The sequence below is a fragment of the Lontra canadensis genome, unplaced genomic scaffold (assembly GCF_010015895.1).
Source record: "Lontra canadensis isolate GAN:19392208 unplaced genomic scaffold, GSC_riverotter_1.0 scaffold67, whole genome shotgun sequence".
Classification (NCBI taxonomy): Eukaryota; Metazoa; Chordata; class Mammalia; order Carnivora; family Mustelidae; genus Lontra; species Lontra canadensis.
Window position 1 is genome coordinate 5,118,185 of NW_022631061.1, and position 16,834 is coordinate 5,135,018.

The 16,834-nt window shown below is 44.9% G+C and overlaps 1 protein-coding gene across 1 annotated transcript in view; it reads left to right on the top strand.

Annotated features, from left to right (window-relative positions):
* The first annotated feature begins 1,228 nt into the window (after nucleotides 1-1,228).
* KL (klotho) overlaps nucleotides 1,229-16,834 on the top strand; it is a 40,999-nt gene continuing 25,393 nt past the window's right edge. The window contains exon 1 of the mRNA XM_032880031.1: nucleotides 1,229-2,057. Within this exon, the coding sequence (XP_032735922.1) occupies nucleotides 1,236-2,057 (822 nt within the window). The 5' untranslated portion in view covers nucleotides 1,229-1,235. The remainder of the gene's footprint in view (nucleotides 2,058-16,834) is intronic.

The following is a 16,834-nucleotide window of genomic DNA, read 5'->3' on the forward strand; positions in this document are numbered from 1 at the left end:
GGTTCCCTGGCAACTGGAAAAACCTTTCGTTGTAGTGGGTGCGAGTGGCTGCTTGGTTAAACTCCTCCAGCCCTTTCCCTTCCAGGCTCAAGTGGCATTTGTGGGACCCAGGGACGTCCGCCTCCAGCACAGCTGTGGGCACAACTTGCCACAGAGAAGTTGCTTGCTAAGTTCAGAGCTGAAAGCTACCACATGATTATTCATAAAACAGATGCAAAAGGATGAAAAAAAGTGAACAACAGTTATTCAGAGTCGAAACCTTGGTACTTTGTTTTTTGTTTCTTTTTTTTCCCCCCTTTTTAATAAGAACGATCAGAACTGTCATGACACGAACAGGCCACTTTCTCCTTCCTCTGGGCGCCACCTTCCATCCTCTGGGAAGAATTATTCTTCCAAGTAATTCTGCAGGATCTAACTTAATAACAAGTACTGGCTTGAAATGGTTAAAAGGTAACTCTATGAGGGACAGTAAAGCAAAGTGTCAAGGTGACCCAAGCATCTCCTTTGTCTTCCCTGAGGGGTTTCTAGACTGGGGCCTGGGGAGTGACCATCCATCCCTGCGCTACTGGGGCGGCTCTCCAGGAGAGCATCTTACCTAAAAACTCTAAGGGAAAGTCTGCCACGAGTCGTTCTCTCACAGCATTCGAAGTTCCCACCTGGCTTTCCCTACCTTGCCCTCGCCGTAAGATTTCAGCCAATTCCTAATCGGTTCTAGCAATGTGAGTCTGAAACTGTTTTCGGCCTCCCAGCGGGAGCAAGGAGAAAGCAGGTGCTTCTCCGCTGGCGGACTCCGAGAGAGCCCGAAAAGAACCCGCGCAAACTCGGGGAAAGTTGGTGGGCCGCCTTCCCTCCTCGAGGAACACCGGCTCGATGGCTTCTCCCAGGGGTGCGTGCGGAGGGGAACGAGAAGGCGGCGCGGACAGAACGTGGGTCCCCTGACATCCACCGCGCCTCCGGGGAGCAGCGAGGAACAGGTGCCTCTTCTCCGACGTCAGAGAGTGGCGCCCGCTGCACCTTGCGGGCTTGCCGCGCCCCTTCGCCGGCACTCGCTAGCCCTTTGCGCCCCCGCCCACCCCCACTCCAGGGCTGGGGGAGGCGCCGCCTCGCAGGTAATTATTGCCAGCGGGGCCTGAGGGGAAGCGGGGGTGGGCGCGCCGGCGGGGGCGGGCGGCGCGGCGGGGCGCGCGCATAAAGGGGGTGCGGTGCGGCGCCCCAGCGCCCTGCTCCCTCGCAGCATGCCCGCCCGCGCCCCACCGCGCCGCCTGCGGCCGCCGCCGCCACCGTTGCTGCCGCTGCTGCTGCTGCTGTTGGCCCTGGGAGGCTGCCGCCTGTACGCCGACCCGGGCGACGGGGCGCAGACCTGGGCCCGCTTCGCGCAGCCTCCAGCCCCCGAGGCTGCCGGCCTCCTCCACGACACCTTCCCCGACGGCTTCCGCTGGGCCGTGGGCAGCGCCGCCTACCAGACAGAGGGCGGCTGGCGGCAGCACGGCAAGGGCGCATCCATCTGGGACACGTTCACCCACCAGCCCCCGGCCCCCGCGGGAGACCCCCCGGTAGCCGGCCTGCCGTCGGGCGCCCGGCCTCCGTCCCCGCCCGCTACCGGGGACGTGGCCAGCGACGGCTACAACAACGTCTTCCGCGACACCGAGGGGCTGCGTGAGCTCGGGGTCACCCACTACCGATTCTCCATCTCGTGGGCGCGGGTGCTCCCCAATGGCAGCGCGGGCGCCCCCAACCGCGAGGGGCTGCGCTACTATCGGCGCCTGCTAGAGCGGCTGCGGGAGCTGGGCGTGCAGCCTGTGGTCACCCTGTACCACTGGGACCTGCCCCAGCGCCTGCAGGACGCTTACGGCGGCTGGGCCAACCGCGCCCTGGCCGACCACTTCAGGGATTACGCCGAGCTCTGCTTCCGCCACTTCGGCGGCCAGGTCAAGTACTGGATCACCATCGACAACCCCTACGTGGTGGCCTGGCACGGCTATGCCACCGGGCGCCTGGCCCCTGGCGTCCGGGGCAGCCCGCGGCTTGGGTACCTGGTGGCGCACAACCTCCTCCTGGTGAGTTCGAGGGGCCAGCCAGAGGGCTATGCGGGGAGACGGCCTCTGGAGACGCCAGGGGCGAGTGGGCGTCCTGAGCTTCCAGCCTAGAGCCCTTTGAACTCATTGAGGAGGTCTCCTAGGATTCGCATTCCGGGGGTGAGCTGAGTATCTGGGGCTTCCCTGGGAAGCCAAGCAGTTGGGAATGGGGAGAGAGAAAGGGGAGCTCCTTTCTCTGGGGGGCAGAGGAATCCCTAAAGGTAAGGAGGGGACGCTTTCCTCATAGCACCTACCCGGAGAGTGAGGAGGGTGGCTGAAAGAAACAGGCTTGTTAGGGAGCCTTGCAGATAGCATTACTCTCTGCTGCAGTCTGTGGAGATGTCATGAGTTCAGTGTGAATCCAATAAGATCTGTCCCGTGTGTGTGGCCCATGTACACACTGCAGCAAACGGGAAGGTGTCAAAATCACATCTCCTGGTGAGCCAGCCTTCAACTCTTTGGAAGTTCTTTCTGTGGCGGGTAGAACGGCATCCATCAACCATACTAACCATCAGGGGTGTGAAGACCCCTTATACAATCTTAAACAGAGCCAACCATAAAAATACAGAGTCAGCTACAGAATGCTATAGATTGTGTCCTACACCTGTATTTCCATGATCCTTTCTCCGGTTCCAGGGATTCCTTGGGGATGAGATTATTACCCTGACACAATTGATTCTGATACCCTTGTGCAAAGGCTTAATACCTTTTGATAGCTGGATTATTGATATGCCGCAATAAAGGCGTCTCTCAAATCATAATTCCTCCTGTTTCTCCTTCACTTAGTGCTCAAGATTGGGTCCCATGGATTTGAAGTTTCCTTTATAATGATGTCAGTTGTTGGTACATTTTGTACAGAGTTTCATATCATGAGAGAAAGCATTTTTTATGTGCAAACATTTTCATAAAAGTGTTGAAATGTCGAACTTCTGGTTGTGAGCCTACTGAAGACGTAGTTGAAATTGAGAATTAGGCCACATATTTTGAGCAAATTCAAGATGAAAACCACTTCTATACACTTTTAATGGAAGCCATAGATAATCAGGCAGAACAGCACCGGGTTATTGAGGTGACTCAGTGCTTGAGCCGCCCCTAGTGTTGTGATAATGGCTAAATTAGGCTGTATGTCAGCTCCTGTTTGCTACCACAGATCAGAGAAGAATGCTGGCTTTGTTGGGCCAGAAAATGCTGATTTCAGAGGGGTATATATTTTTCATTAAGATACCTTAGAGCCATAGTGGGAATCTTTTTCAGTATGTCATTTTTTTTAAGGGCTCAAAAACCTTAAACATCACCTGTTCATGGTTGGTGATAGAAAAGTTATGGGAAGAACCGGCCCCTCTTCTGAAGAAATCATAAGCAAATTTTAGTGCTTACCAGAAACAAATAAGAGATTTGTGGGCCAGCTGGAGGACCTAATAAAACATTCCTGCAAAATCACTCTTTAAGATTTAAATCACACAAGTTCTGTTTTTAGAGTGTGTGATAAACTCTGTGTGTATATAAAAGTCATTAATTTTTATTATAGTGACTTACATGAGCATTGCATTTATAAGATCAGGAATTGGGACTGTAGGAGCTTTCTGGTACTCTGATATTTGAAATAGTCAACATGCTTTTGACTCTTGTTCCCACTTTTGGCCCTCTGATGAGATTTTCAGTTATATTTTTGTATCTTCACACAAAAAACTTGACAAACACTAACCATCCTTCCCAGAAGCACGGTGGACTTTGCATCCATAAGAAATTAGTAACAGGTGGCCCCTTGGTTTTGCCAATGCTGCAAACAAAATGCTAGTTGCTGTAAAATATTAATTTCGCTGTCAAATTTCTTTGGTTTGGAATTCAATCATTCTTGTATGCTATGAAGAGGGAACTCGTCATCATCAAGGACAGTATCTTAAGTTTTTCATATGAGATATTTTCATTCTGTTTTCAAGGCTCTTTCTTGGTGGATGTGTTAGGGAGAGGGAGGTAGGGAAGTTTTTATCTTATTTGAAAAGATAAAACATATGCTGCAGACTTTGGTAATAGAACATTTCAGCCAGGGCTTAGATATTGCTGTCAAGGCCACTAAGCCCCTTAATATATAATTATATAAAAATATTTATATAAATATGAATTTACATAAATATGAATATGTATATTTGTATTTATTTATTTTTGCATTTGAAGATCTGATGCTGGTGAAGGATGAAGCTAGCCAGCACCTCTTCCCTGCCCTATTCTGTGCCACTAATTTACAGGTGGACTAAGGAGACCCCCTAAGGAGACTGAGAATTTGAACCAAGCTTCCTCCCCCTGTTACATCCCCCCATTCAATAATCAGTGTCTGACGGCCTGGACAGCAGGAGGCAGGCCAAACAAACTGCAGAATGAATAATGGTGGCAGTGGGCTCTGCTCTAATTGGAGGTCTCCCAGTTCTTTTGGGGTCCTGGTTCTGAGGTAAACCTTGAAAAGCAGTCCAAGTGTGTGTGTGTGTGTGTGTGTGTGTGTGTGTGTGTGTGTGTGTGTGTATGTAAAAGAGATAAAGAGGGATAGAGACAGAAGGAGAAACAGAACTAAAAGAAGGGTTTCCCCACAGAGCTCTAGGAGCCCAGGTTGTTTTGCTCATCTGAGCAAAACCCAGAAAAAGGACACAGGTTTCCTCTGTGTCTTGAAGAGAGACTGCTATGCCTTCACAGCTTTGAAGATGGTTCTTGATGTCCCCCAAAATACTCACACTGAGGCCTATAGTTGGGACTCCAGCCCCAGCAGTGCCTCTGAGTTTTTGTTCTGCCCATTGGTTTCTGAGAGGACCAGGACTCAGTTGAAGATACATGTGGCCTCCCAAGCGGGAGTCTAGCAAATGTTTGTACTGAGAACCTGTGGAAAAAGACACCATCTTTCATTTGAGGTGGGATGAGGAGAGAATACTTTGGACACTGATGGTGTCCATTACAGACAAGGTTGGCATTGAGCAGGCTATGCATTAAAATCAAGGCTCCTGGCTTAGCAGATCTGTCTGCAGCATAGGTCTAGACACTATTCTCTTTTCTTGACACACTTCCTCAGCATGGCTCTCTTGCTTCCCCTCTCAGCTCACTGGTGATTCCTGTGTCCTCCATACCTCACCTCTAGATATTGGAGGGCCCAGGGCTCCTTTGGGGGTCCTCTTCTCTAGATTGACTCCAGGTGAACTCTTTGAATACTCTAGATCCTAATGACTCCAAGTTTTGATTCTCCAACCAGAACTTGTGCTCTGAGCTCCAGGCTTGGATGGACAACCACCTTCTCCACTTAGATGCCCAATGGGCACGCCACATTGAACACATCCAGAAGCAAACTCTCTTCTTCCCATCTCCACTATGGCAACTCTGTTCTTTCAGTTGGTTGAGCCCCACATCTTAACTCCTCCCTTTGTCTCACATCTTACTTTCAATCCATCAACAAATCCTACAGCCCTACCTACTTTCCAAATATATCCAGAATCCAACCACTTCTCCCTTTTCCTCCAGCCCACAGATCCACGCCCCTGTCAGATTCTGCCTAGGTAATTGGAATAACTTCCTTGCTGGTGTCCTTGCTTCTGCCCTTGCACCCTGCAGGGTGCCACAATGGACATTCTCAAGGATACCATCATGTGCGAACAAGACAAAGTCCCTTGTTTATTAAAATCCCACCTTTTCTTCAAGAACCATCTCACACATTCCATTTGGCTCCACACCTGAATGCCATCTCTCTCTTCTCTGGAGTCCCTCTGTGCTTCATTTCTGATGCCTCCTTCATATAACCATTAGCTTTCTTCTACTCTTCCACTAGCTGGGTGATTCCTTAAGTAAGGAAACTATGTTCGCTTCATCTATCCTAAAGTGCCATCTTGTCCTAGGTAGGTGGTCAGTACGCACTCAGTATGTGGCTCCTGGCCATTTAACAGTCTGATTTTTTCATTTCCCAAGTAAGAGTGAAGGCAATTTATCTGCCAGATACATGCTCCAATTATATATACCACATGCTTTTGGGAAGCGCTTTACCAACTTTCCCCTCATTAAAATATATTTGATACATAGAAGGAGGAATCCACTGGGTTGAAAGTTAGTTATTTTGTAGAACAGACTGAATTCCTGAGTGTGTTTCATCAGAAATAGAGTATCTTCCAAAGGGCTTGACACTCCTCTTTGAATATCTGATTGAACATAGTGTTTTTTAAAGGTTACAGTTAAGTCCAAGAAACGTTTTAAGAATAGGAAGAGAACTAATTTCAAAATCATAGCAATATTTAACAATGTCAATAGAAAAGAGGTAAAATACAAACTACTCACCATTCAAATAATGTCAATGTGCACTTCTTAAGTACAAAATGAATGAATGCACAACTGTGTATCTGACTACATAGTTAGTCATGCCTTTGGCGTATAGAATACTTCTGAGTTTTTTTTTCAAACAACATGATTGTTCTAAGCCAGAATTTTATTAAAATTAATTTGTACAAAATGTGCCTCTCTTTCAATGAATGTCATCTTTTTAAGGCATGAAGGAAAGTTTGGGTGTAGGAGGAGAATAGAATACATGCCTATCGGGAAGACAAGAAATAAAGAGTGGGTGAGTAAAAATACATGATTACTGTCTTCCAGGATTCACATCTTCTCAGGAAACTGCTAAATTATGCTTGTAATCCATACTTAAACAGATAAATATACTTACAAGAGAAGTAAGATATCTGTTTAGCTTATAAAATACTTAAACAGATAATCTACTTTTTATATATTCTACTTTATGTATTCTGGGTACGAAGTTAATCTGAAGGATCACTATATCTCTTTGCCTCTCTATCTTGGGGTAAACTGTTACTTAGCCTTGAAAGACTCAACCCAAATATTCCCATCATGCAATAACAAGCAGTATGAATCAGTCACTCATTTGTGACTCCTTGAAGTCACAGACTCTAGTATCATATTTATTTTTATATGTTTAGTGCTTCTCTCAGTCCTTGGCACAGAGGAATATAACTGATGTAATTTCTAATGAAGGAATAAATGCAGATGTAAAATAATCTCTATTTCAGCATGTCTTTTTCCCCCCTTTATTTATTAAGTAGGCTCCACACCTGGCATGGAGCCCAATGTGGGGCTTGAGTTCACAACCCTGAGTCTCAGTCAAGAGCTGGAGGCTTAACGGACTGAGGCACTCACGTGTTCCCTTTTTCTCTTTCTTCTAAACTGAATACTTGTACTCTGCTTTCTCACAGTGTCTGGGGGAGGAGTTTAAAGCAGTGAGGAAAAACAGGGAAAACATTCCTACTCAGATAGGTATATGAACTTTGTGCATTTCCAGGGCAAATAATAGACCTTTCATCCAGTGACAGAGAAAGGGGTAAGGAGAAGAACGTGACCTTGTAAGTGCCTAACCTGGAAGCTGCTCCGTCCCTCCCACTTGTGTCCCATTGGCAGGACTCATTCAGGTGGTGTAAGGAACCTGGGAATTCTTGTCCCCTTGTGGAACCGGAAGCTCAGCAAATAATTCTAATTATGTTGAAATTGGGTGGGAACAGATCATTCAGGACAACCAGCGATCTCTGCCAGATAGCTTACCTCCCAGATATATTGTGAGAAGGAAAACAAAATCATGAATGTTAACATGTTTTTTTTTTATTAGCTTTTTTTTTTTTTCCAGCATAACAGTATTCATTGTTTTCGCACCACACCCAGTGCTCCATGCAATCCGTGCCCTCTCTAATACCCACCACCTGGTTCCCCCAACCTCCCACCCCCCGCCACTTCAAACCCCTCAGATTGTTTTTCAGAGTCCATAGTCTCTCACGGTTCACCTCCCCTTCCAATTTCCCTCAACTCCCTTCTCCTCTCTAACTCCCCTTGTCCTCCATGTTATTTGTTATGCTCCACAAATAAGTGAAACCATATGATAATTGACTCTCTCTGCTTGACTTATTTCACTCAGCATAATCGCTTCCAGTCCCGTCCATGTTGTTACAAAAGTTGGGTATTCATCCTTTCTGATGGAGGCATAATACTCCATCATGTATATGGACCACATCTTCCTTATCCATTCATCCGTTGAAGCGCATCTTGGTTCTTTCCACAGTTTGGCGACCGTGGCCATTGCTGCTATAAACATTGGGGTACAGATGGCCCTTCTTTTCACTACATCTGTATCTTTGGGGTAAATACCCAGTAGTGCAATTGCAGGGTCATAGGGAAGCTCTATTTTTAATTTCTTGAGGAATCTCCACACTGTTCTCCAAAGTGGCTGCACCAACTTGCATTCCCACCGACAGTGTAAGAGGGTTCCCCTTTCTCCACGTCCCCTCCAACACATGTTGTTCCTGTCTTGCTAATTTTGGCCATTCTAACTGGTGTAAGGTGGTATCTCAATATGGTTTTAATTTGAATCTCCCTGATGGCTAGTGATGATGAACATTTTTTCATGTGTCTGATAGCCATTTGTATGTCTTCATTGGAGAAGTGTCTGTTCATATCTTCTGCCCATTTTTTTGATATGATTATCTGTTTTGTGTGTGTTGAGTTTGAGGAGTTCTTTATAGATCCTGGATATCAGCCTTTTGTCTGTACTGTCATTTGCAAATATCTTCTCCCATTCTGTGGGTTACCTCTTTGTTTTCTTGACTGTTTCCTTTGCTGTGCAGAAGCTTTTGATTTTGATGAAGTCCCAAAAGTTCATTTTCATTTTTGTTTCCTTTGCCTTTGGAGACATATCTTGAAAGAAGTTGCTGTGGCTGATATCGAAGAGGTTACTGCCTGTGTTCTCCTCTAGGATTCTGATGGATTCCTGTCTCATGTTGAGGTCTTTTATCCATTTTGAGTTCATCTTTGTGTACGGTGTAAGAGAACGGTCGAATTTCATTCTTCTACATATAGCTGTCCAGTTTTCCCAGCACCATTTATTGAAGAGACTGTCTTTTTTCCACTATATATTTTTTTCCTGTTTTGTCGAAGATTATTTGACTGTAGAGTTGAGGGTCCATATCTGGGCTCTTGACTCTGTTCCACTGGTCTATGTGTCTGTTTTTATGGCAGTACCATGCTGTCTTGGTGATCACAGCTTTGTAGTTAAGCTTGAAATCAGGTAACGTGATGCCTCCAGTTTTATCTTTGTTTTTCAACATTTCCTTAGCGATGCGGGGTCTCTTCTGGTTCCATACAAATTTCTGGATTATTTGCTCCGGCTCTTTGAAAAATACCGGTGGAATTTTGATCAGAATGGCATTAAAAGTATAGATTGCTCTAGGCAGTATAGACATTTTAACAATGTTTATTCTTTCGATCCAAGAGCATGGAATGGTCTTCCATCTTTTTGTGTCTTCTTCAATTTCTTTCATGAGTGTTCTGTAGTTCCTTGAGTACAGATCCTTTATGTCTTTGGTTAGGTTTATTCCCAGGTATCTTATGGTTCTTGGTGCTATAGTAAATGGAATCGATTCTCTAATTTCCCTTTCTGTATTTTCATTGTTAGTGTATAAGAAAGCCACTGATTTCTGTACATTGACTTTATGTCCTGCCACGTTACTGAATTGCTGTATGAGTTCTAGTAGTTTGGGGGTGGAGTCTTTTGGGTTTTCCATATAAAGAATCATGTCATCTGCAAAGAGAGAGAGTTTGACTTCTTCATTGCCAACTTGGATACCTTTTATTTCTCTTTGTTGTCTGATTGCTGTTGCTAGGACTTCTAATACTATGTTGAAAAAGAGTGGTGAGAGTGGGCATCCTTGTCGTGTTCCTGATCTCAACGGGAAGGCTGCAAGCTTTTTCCCATTGAGGATGATATTTGCTGTGGAATGTTAACATGTTTTGAAAAATGTGAAGAACTCTGCAAAGGTGAGGTATGAATTTATTTTAAATCCTAATAGTAAAAAGAGTGAAAGTACTTAGGAAATTGTCCTCTTAAGCTATTGAGAAGAAACGAATTAGGCAAATACTTTAGAAATTGTTGCCCCATTTAACTTCTTCATTTGCCACTGGTAGTATCCAATGGAGTGAAATCTTTGCAGTTATTTCAATAACATTTGACCAATTCAAATTATTTTTGAAATAATCTATTTTACATAAAACACATTACCCAGTACCTTTAGTTGGACCCAACTTGGTGTTTAAAAGAAGGATACTAAAGTTTATGACTACTATAATTTGATATATGACTAAACTAAAGATGGATATTTAGTGAACTCTAGTCTCCAAATAGATTTTTTTCTTGTTTTAAGTATGGTCTTCAGAACATCATCCACAAACCATTATCTTTGTAGTTTGATGAAATACTCAAAAGAAACTGAAAACAGGGACATCCATAAAGTTTAAATACAATGGTTAAGTAAATACTATTTCCTTGTCTATAGTGCACCTTTATTTGATAATTAGAATGGATTGGAAATACAAGGGACTGAGGATAATCCCAGATCAAATTTTTCCTCAGAACAAACCACTTACAGTGAACCTACTGGGGTCCTTTAGCTTTTGCTCGACTTTTTGCAGCAAGAGGAACTCAGCTCCTCCCAAGTAACCCACTCGATTTTATCTTTTATATTGAACGGGAAGCCTACCTCTCATTTCAGGGTTTCAGGACAGGACTCCCCCATGGTTGGCTCTTGGCCTTTCCAAATCTCAAAGAGTAAAACTAACTGCTTTTTGACGAGACAGCCTTTCAAATATCTGAAAAGGCCAGTCTGTTCTTCCTTAAGTATTTTCTCTTCATACTAAAGTCTCCCCCAAGAAGAATTAGAGGGAGCTGGACAGGTAACCAGGGCCCATTTCTTGGGAGCCTGCTGTGTGGTAAGCAGGCCTGTTGCCGAATTCTGAGAATACAAATGCGACCCTGGAGAGGTCTCTGTATTTTCTGACACTGGAGGATAAGGTGAAGTGGGACATGGAGAAGTTGATCCACAGAGGGGGCTGGGGGAGGCCTGGGTCATGGTCAACGAGGAGCAGAGCCTTCAGACATGTCTATGTCCCAGGATCATTAACAAGGGGATGGAGATGGGTGTGGACGACTGAGGATAAGGGGCTGAGGTGTCCAGGCTCGGAGTCCTGAAGAGAATAGGGACTCCTGGCTATACTTAGAGGTTCCTTTTGTAAGGGTCCAGGGGATAGCTCCAAAGTCACGGGGGTGGGGGGCGGCTTAGGGAATGTACTTGGCCTCCAGGGCCCTGCCAGCCTTTTGGGGTTGCTTCTCCTCCTTCCTGCATGACGCCCCCATCTCTCTGGATTTCTCAGCACGTGGTCTTCTCCCTCCAGCCCCTTCTCCTATCAGTGACCCTGATTCTCCCCTGTGTTGGCATCTCTTTACTCACTCTCCAGCCTTTCTGCAGGGGCTTGGGAGAGACGGGCAATGGCGTTAGGGTCTTTTGCTCAGGGCTCAGGCACATCCTCCCTGAAATGATCTGAAGTCAGTCAGAAGCCTTAGCATGGATATTTTCAAAGCACTCTTCTTGAGGCTGCCTGAGAGACTCAGCTTCCTCCTATTTGCCTTATGGGGCTGTGAGCCAATCCCCTGGCCCTTTTCACCCTTCCTGGTCAGGGTTCCATTTCAAAGCCTCCCTGCACGTACAGAGGACAAAAGCCTTCTCTCTGAGGCTGGGCTTTGCCCCAGGTATAGAGGAGGATGGGGTTGGTGGGGGAGGCTGGTGATTGGTGGCTTAAGGGTGCTAGGTCTCTCATGGGCGCCAAAAGAAGGATGCCCTTCTATCACTTATAGATTAGTAGGGGAGAGACAGTTGTCAAATAATGTATAAGTATCTTAATATAATAAGTACCAGGAGCAGTGGGGGTGCCAAGAAAGGAGGCATGGCTAAGAGTTTTGGGGGTAAGATCAGGGGCTGGCAAACTTTTCTGTAGAGGGCTAGGTTTTAGGCTTTGTGGGTCATGCAGTGTGGTTCGCAAGTACTAAGTTGTGTCCGTGCCATGAGAGGGTGGCCATAAATGATGAGGGACTGAATGGGCTTGTCTGCATTCCGGAACAACTTCAGTTACAAACATAGGCGTGGGCTCACAGGCTTGGGCTGGAGTGCCGGCACCCCACATAGGAGGGCTTGTGTCGATCTGCGAGAGCTGCGTGCCATCAGACAGACGAGACGAGATGGCCATTCACCCCCAGCGTCAGGACTCAAGATGGCAGAAACATCAGGGGAAAGGGAGGGAAAGAAGCTGGAAAAGGAGGGAAAGAAGCTAGAATTTGCCAAGACCTCTCTTAAAATCTTATGTACAAAAAAAATTTGAGCTGCCACTAGTGTTCAGTGCACATTTCCAGTTCTGGACGCCACTAAATTTCTTAAGTGATGCTGGTGCCCCCTCACTAGCATATTCCTGATGGCCTTGGTGAATGGCGTGTCTCCCTCTGGTGCTTATTTGAGACATAGTACTCTGGTGGATTATTTGGCCTTACGTAATACATTCATTCCAGTAGGCCTACTTCTCTCAGCTTCTTGTATTCATTCCTCCATCAGCTGTCAGGGAAGCTCAAGCATTTCTGCCCACTCAACGTTGGCCATCACTTTTTCAAGGCTTCTCAGAGCATTCTAGCAAAAAGTTTGCCCTGCCTCCTTAAGTCCTTGCCAGAGCATTAACACACATTTTTGGAGAAAGTGCCCCCTAGTCAATGTATTCTATCTTGTCCTGTCTTATATCCCAGTCCATCAGCCAAGGGCCCTCAAAATTCAATCCCAGTGGTACCTTTTGGGTTCTTGCCAGTACATTTTAAATCTTGAAGCTACTTTGGTATATAATGTCTTTCCTCCTCTGTCAGGCCCGGCTGTTTCCAGGTTTTAACCCCAGGATTTAATCCTTATTAGTGGTCTGTCAGCTCCTGAAGGAGGCATTGCTGCCTTTGAAGGGTGAGGCCTCTTCAGCACAGGAAAGTGCTGTGTCTAACTAGGGCAGGGCAGGCCACCTCTGGAGTCTCCAAGCATTCCAAATAGTCTGAAGATCCCAGTCACTACTTCTCATGTTTCAGAGAAACATGACTGGGAAATGTTAGGTTTTCCCAATCAGGGCTCTTTCCCTGGTATAACACACCTACCCTGGTCAAGCATTTCCACATCCCTGGAGCTCTGCATCTCTACCAGGTCTGAGGTCTGAGTCTAAGTTGTGCCTATACTTCGACTGAGGGAGATAAGGGCCCCTCTGTGAACTTCCCGTGAGACCCTCTGCCTCCATATTCAGTCTTTGACTGCTTGTTAAAGGCCTTTGGCTTCTTATGATCTCTCTATGGTGTCTCAGTACAGTACAGCAGGAACCGATCCATTCCCTGGATGCTTGCACCTAGAACGTCATTCCCCTCCACCAGGACATTTCCCCAGGTTCCACTGATGAAATACTTGGCAATCAGGATACCATCTTGTGCCAGGAAGTTATTTACCCCCTAAATATCACTCAGAATGGCATTTTCTTTGCCTTCCAAGAAGTGAAACCTCACTGGTGTTTGTTTAGGTCTTCTGAGATGCAAATGTCAAGACAGGATTAAATGTGCACAGCATTTACTGAAGGAAACAACTGTGAAGGCTAAAGAGGATGGAGCCACAGAACGTGGAGACTTTAGACCATGACACATGTCTAACACCTGTGAAAGACAGTGGGCAAGAAATAGATTTAGCTGGAAAGGGTCTCAGATGACCGTACAGGTCTGAGAAGGATCCAGCCAGTCCAGCGAGGAGCCCTTGAGCCAACATTGCCTATTGAAAGGGTCACCGTCCTGCAGGAATGGGTCTGCATTAGTACCCCTACCATGTTTATTCGTAAGGGAGAGTAGCCTGTGACAAGCATGACCTCAGGGCCAGTGAAGTGGTGGCTACAAAGAGAGGAGCAACACTCCTCATAGCAGAACCGAGCACTGTGTTTTCATGGCTACCACAAACACTAGCAAGGGATGCCATTCAAAGAAGGGAATGAAAAGTATTTCCAACCAAAATTTTTTAAAATATGTATTTCCAACCAGAATTTGATATTTATTTAAATCACCAACCATTTATGAAGGTAAAATAATGAGATTTCAGGATACTCAAGGTCTCAAAAAATAAATCTTCCATGAACCCTTTATGAGCAACATAATGGAGACAGGAAGGAAGAAGACAAAATAGTAGGTCTAACCCAGGAACATGATGATGAATTGTCAACCCAGGAAGCCAACTATACCTCAAAACTAAGAACAACCATTCCAGAAGGGAAGAAGATTCTAGAAGTGTATCTCCAAGAAAAATATTGGAGACTGATGTGTAGAAATTTCTGCTGACAGGCTATTGGAAAGTGTGGGAAGAATTAGCCACGGGCACAGACATACACACACACACAAAAACAAAACAAAACAAAACAAGGAAACAAAAAAGCAATTTCCTTATTAACTTTAAGGAAAACAAAAATAAGAAAGAAAACAGTCTTAATTACCATGTTATAAAGCCCAGCTGTGAGTAATAGTCATGTTGGCAGAATGTCAGTATGGAGGACTGTTGTACCCCAAATCCAAAACCTGATCTAGAGCTGAACTGCCTGGGTCAGAGAGCGAAGCCCTCACCTCCCATAAGTCAGTGAATACTGTCGAGAAAGTATGGAAGTATGGAAATGTGTAAGTTTCAAAAGTCAGAGGAGTCAATGGTGTTTACCTCTGCAAGGGAGACCGAGGAGACTGGGGAGGAGGAATAGGGCAGAGAACTGTGATTATTGTTAGAAGCTGCATAAAAATAAAAAGAAAAAGGAAATATTTTTATCATCACTTTAAAACTTAATTTATTAGCTATAGCACATATTTATAGCATTTCAGTCTGTAGGACTCTTGTTGCAGTGAGCTTTTTTGCAGCATTTCCAAATTTTCAGATTAATGCTTTGTGAATTTTCATCCTTTTGATGATAAAAATGTTGAAAAGAAATAGGGCTGTGAGTCAACTCTGTGGGATATTGTTAGTCACCTTCTTTCGGCGGGACATCTCCTATTAATCAATGTTGCAAACATCTGTCAGTGTTTGACAGTAAGCAACTAGTAAATTTTTGTCCAATCAATGAATACTCTTAAAATATAGCTTTCCAACCTCGATTATTCAAGCAGACAGTACTATGATAGATAGATAGATAGATAGAACTCTTTTCTTTTCTTTTTTTTTTTTTTTTGACCTCAAGAATATCATAAGAATTTCTGGCAGTTGTGAAAATTATTACACAGAGAGATACATCTACTGCATTCCAAGCAATACCATAAAATTTATTTGAGGCTAATTGGGCAGACTTCTGTTATGAAAAGGCATTTCTTCCCCGGTTTCTTCTCTTCCTTAGTGCTGGCTGATGTAATTTTTATTAAGCCATTACATAACTTCAGTCCTGAAGTTATTTCCAAAATCCACACTTTCTTCCATTTTAAAATTAAGAAAATGTTCATTGTTCACGCATTGCATTTTCCATGACCCCTCAAAGTAACTGATGACTGTTTCACAATTGTAACTGCAAATTCTTTTGCTCGGGCCTTCTTGGAGATGATGAATTTGAAATGGCTTACAGACTCCTGATGTGCTTTCCTCTCACAATAGTTAGTAATTCAAGCTCAAGAACACAGCATAGTCTGAGGATAAAAACAATAGAGGGCAAGGAATAAAAGATCCAAAAATGCTGGTGACAGGAAATTCAAGGAGACCCAACAGGTGTAAGGAAGTCAGAGACTTGAAATGATCAGAGTCTATGACCTCAGAATGCAATGTTGATCTTCATATCAACTTTATTATGTTGGGTAATAAACTGATTTTAGAAATATGTCTATTTTATACAAGTAAATTCAATCAAATTTTATGGAGTGCCTGTACCTACAATATAATTAATGTATATGACTATACAATTTGTAATCTTGGATTACCAATTTCATATGGATACAGTTCTTTTTTTTTTTTTTAAAGATTTTATTTATTTGACAGAGAGAGAGAGAGAGAGAAAAGCAGGGGGGTGGGACAGAGGGAGAAGCAAGCTCCCTGCTGAGCAAGGAACCCAGTGATGCGGGGCTCCATCCCAGGACCCTAGGATCATGATCTGAGCTTAACTGACCGAGTCCCCCAGGTGCCCCCTTATAGATTCAGTTCTGCTGAGGCATCTCAGAATGATACATGGGTTGGGATCTTGGTAAATTCATGATCTGCTGGGGAGCTGCAAAGTGTCCAACAGGGGCGAAAATGTTGTTTTAATTGCTTCGAGTGGGCCAGCTGTAGGAGAGCCTGGGGCCTTTGGTGAGCATTTGCTGCAGCCAAATCCCCGTCAGGAGGGATGAGGTATGGTCTTGTCAGATTCTCCGTGATTTCAAAAGAAGCTAGAAATTCAGAATTTTGTGTGAAATTTCCTGATTTTTAAAGCTATCTCAAAAATCTTGTTTAAGTATGACAAAGACCAAACAAATCTTCTCTATGACTTTTAAGTCCACAACCTCTGACCTACAGCATCTGGCTCATCTCCGAGAGGCCTGACTCCAAAGCCTCCAGCTCCCCTGGTCCATCGTTTCATGCCCAGGGTCCTCCACTAGCACTGAGGCTTTCTCCAGGTTTCGCTCCCCACCCCCCACCATAGAACTACTCACAAACAGTGGGATTTCTCCACATGGAGTGATTACAGAGGCTAGAGGAAAGGATTTTTTTTTTTTTAATTTCATTTATTTATTTGAGAGAGAGAGAGAGTGTAAGCATGAGAAAGAGAACATGAGAGAGCAGGAGCACAAGTGGTGGTGTGGGGCGGAGGGCAGAGGGAGAGGGAGAAGCAGGCATCCTGCTGAGCAGGGAGCTCATGTGGGGTCTGAT